The sequence below is a fragment of the Apium graveolens genome, chromosome 7, assembly GCF_009905375.1.
Source record: "Apium graveolens cultivar Ventura chromosome 7, ASM990537v1, whole genome shotgun sequence".
Taxonomy (NCBI): Eukaryota; Viridiplantae; Streptophyta; class Magnoliopsida; order Apiales; family Apiaceae; genus Apium; species Apium graveolens.
In genome coordinates, this window is record NC_133653.1 from 197775957 (window position 1) to 197779750 (window position 3794).

At 30.0% G+C, this 3794-nt stretch overlaps 1 protein-coding gene across 1 annotated transcript; it reads left to right on the plus strand.

Annotated features, from left to right (window-relative positions):
• Window positions 1-1545: 1545 nt before the first annotated feature.
• Window positions 1546-3470, plus strand: LOC141674320 (protein EARLY RESPONSIVE TO DEHYDRATION 15-like). Its single transcript, XM_074481047.1, has 2 exons — window positions 1546-1681; window positions 3244-3470. Exons 1-2 carry the CDS (start codon window positions 1546-1548, stop codon window positions 3468-3470), a joined length of 363 nt encoding a protein of 120 aa, XP_074337148.1.
• Window positions 3471-3794: the final 324 nt, after the last annotated feature.

The window sequence follows — 3794 nt, forward strand, 5'->3', positions numbered from 1 at the left end:
CCCTTTATAATCTAACTAAAGTAGGTTATAAGGTTAATATCTAAAATAAGTGCATATACTACATCTGTTTATGTAGATATTTGGTTATTGTTGCAATTTCGTCAATATTATTTTGTGTATGATGCTTCATGCACGGGTAATCTTAGATGTATGTGAAATTTTAAACATGATATCAGTTGTAAGCATGTTGAAGGGGATTTTGACCCACCACAATACATTTGGTTATATAAACAATTTGGTAATTATCACACGCTGCTCAAGCATAGGGGAGTGAAAAAATGTGGTATCACTAATACACATCCTACATTATTCTTTTATTACTTATTCTTCTATTTTTTTTATTTTGACATTATTAGTGGCAAGTTTAAATACAACATATCTTATAAATTTTTCTGAATTTAATTTTTTAAGGGGAACTAATGAATATGTTTTCTATTCGGGTGATTATGCTATCGATGTGCGTATTTTTATACCTATATCACTTTCATCACCCTCAAATGCAAGTTACGCGTGGCCGGTTATATTGTTCCATTTCTTACTGTGTTAGACACAATATTCATGGAGCTAGTTTTCTAAACTCTCAATTATATTCTCTGTGATTACAATTCACAGAGAATATTATGGATACACAAACTCTCAGTCAATTAATCAATAAAAATAGTGCATATCTATTTAAAAGTTGAAAATATTATGCAACTCTACCATAATCAACTTCGTTTAACTGTACTATATATTCACATGTTTGGGCTCTCAACCTATACTCAAACATCAAAAGAAGGTAATAGAGTTACACATTTTTGATTTCCTCAAATATATATATTGAAGTTCCATAGTAATTTATTAAGTTTCTCCTTTTCTTGCATTCAGATATGAACGACCATCAACATTTTTCTGCTTTGGATTCTACTCAAGTAGCTTGGACATTAAAGGTTCGAGCGACAAGAATGTGGATATCAAGGAATAACCGCGGGGAGGCAGTCGGGCACAATCTTATTATGTTGGACTGTGAGGCGTGATTTAATTATATCAGTTACATTCGAACCATTGTTCACATCTATTGGCGCATACTCTGCATATTAACATCCTAATTTTATTCCTGATGATGAGAAATCCTGATTTCTTCTGCAACAGGATATGAATCAAGATCAGGATATGTTCCTGGATTTCTCCTTCATTAGGATATGAATCAGTATCAGGATATGAATCAGGGTTTGTTAGCATCAGGATTAGAATCAGAATATGATTACAATCTTAACTTTCAATTAGATTCTCCATGACTACAATTCACAGAGAATATTATGGCTACACAAACTCTCAGTCAATTAATCAATGAAAATAGTGTATATCTGTTTAAAAGTTAAAAAGATTATGCAACTCTACCATATTTAATTTCATTTAACTGTACTATATATTCAAATGTCTGGGCTCTCAACCTATACTCAAACATCAAAAGAAAGTAATAGAGTTACACATTTTTGATTTCCTCAAATATATATTGAAGTTCCATAGTAATTTATTAAGTTTCTCCTTTTCTTGCATTCAGATATGGACGACCATCAGTATTTGTCCACTCTGGATGTTACTCAAGTAGCTTGGACATTGAAGGTTCGAGCGATAAGAATGTGGATATTAAGTAATGGCCGTGGGGAGGCAGTCAGGCACAATCTTATTCTGTTGGACTGTAAGGTGTGATTTAATTGTATCAGTTGCATTCGTACCATTTCTCACATCTATTGGAGCATACTCTGCAAATTAACATCCTGATTCTAATCTTGATGCTGAGAAATCCTGATTTCTTATGCAACAGGATATGAATCAGGATCAGGATATGAATCAGGGTTTGTCAGTATTAGGATTAGAATCAGGATGTGATTATAATCTTAACTCTCAATTATATTCTCCATGATTCCAATTCATATAGAATATTGTGGCAAATTCAGCATCAGGAATAGAATCAGCATGTGAATACGTATAGTATATTGTTTCATATCTATGTTTTTTGCTAACTTTTTTAAAAAATATTTGCAGAACACACATATGCTTGCAATCGTGCCATTAGCTATTTGGAATCAATTTGTGATTTCCATGACATCTATAGTTCAAGAGGCTTCCATCAAATCTTTTAGAAAACTGGAAAATCATTTTGCAAATTATAGAGCACTGATATGGATCTGTGTTGATAAAAGAAATATTTTAATTGTATAATGTTTAAACTATGAGGCGTCGCAGTAATATTAAAATACTTTTGAATAAAAAAATTCCTTTAGCAGAATAATGACTTTTGTTTTAATGCACTAATTTATATGTTTTGTATATGTATTCAGGTAAAATATTGTGATTTTCAATTCAACAGTATTAAAATAACTTATATTAGTATTTATATCTTTTAATTTTCAAAAATTTAATCTGTGAGGTGTCGCCGTAAGGCGACGCCGAGTAATATTGCACTATTTTTTTACATTTAAGTGATATATATAGAAATACAATTAGAGAGTAATTGACAAAAAATGATTTCGAATTCACATGTGTAAGAAATATACGTAGAAATGTAACAGTGTAGTTTTCAATTCAACTGTTTTAAAATAACTTATATTGAGTACTTTCATTTTTTAATTTTCCAAATTTTAAACTACGAGGTGTCGCCGTAAGGCGATGCCAAGTAATATAGAACTATTTTTTTTTATTTAAGTTATATATATAGAAATACAGTTAGAGAGTAATTGACAGAAATTAATTTCAAATTCATATGTTTAAGCAATATATATAAAGAAATGTAACATTGCAGTTTTCAATTCAATGGTTTTAAAATAACTTATATTGAGTATTTACATTTTTTCAATTTCTCAAATTTTAAACTGCGAGGGGTCGCCGTAAGGCGACGCCGAGTAAAATTGAACTAATTTTTTATATTTGAGATTTATATACAGAAATACAGTTAGAGGAGTAATTGATAAAAATTGATTTCGATTTCATATGTTTAAGCAATATATGTAGAAAACATATATGTGAAAAAATATTGATTAAATGAAAAAACTTAAACAATATTTATAAACTGAAAAAAACCGTGTAAACAATATTTATTGACTGAAAAGGTGAACGATACAAAATGAAACATAAACAAAATATTGACACCTATCTAAATTGAATTAATTATAAATTCATAAAAAAATATATAAATGAAATTGAATAATTTAAAATATTTTTAAAATAAATTGAAGTTTAATGTCCCACTCTTTATTTCAGCTGCTCTTCGTCAAGTGAAGGGCTTCTCATCAGAATGGTGGCAATTGATGAAAACCTTGACATGGTTCTATAACTACTGGCTCAGCCAGCAACATGAGAACGATGATTTTTTCGTATATAATGAAGATGACTTGGAAGACATTGTCGACATGCTGCCTAATGCCATTGATCTTGGCATTGAGAAAGAAATTGTTAACATGAAAATACAGTTTGAGCACTTTATATAATTATCTGAAGCAAAAGCAGGAAATAAGAAGTTATCTTCGTCTGCTTTGAAGGAAACTCCTGGAAGCGGTGTGTTCCTAAGTGACTTAATATGCCTTGACATAAATTTTGCTAGCCACAGGACTATCTGGGTCCATTAATGATTGAGTATGATTCTGTTACACACGTACTTTCTAATCTGAAGAGTGCATTACATATATATACAATATAATTTATTTAGTATAGAGGTATTTGTAAGTGGTAAGTCTTGAATGTATCAATTTGACAAATAAATTGGTGTTTTCTAATACTAAAGTTCCACATTAATTGGTTAAGTTTTATTTGCA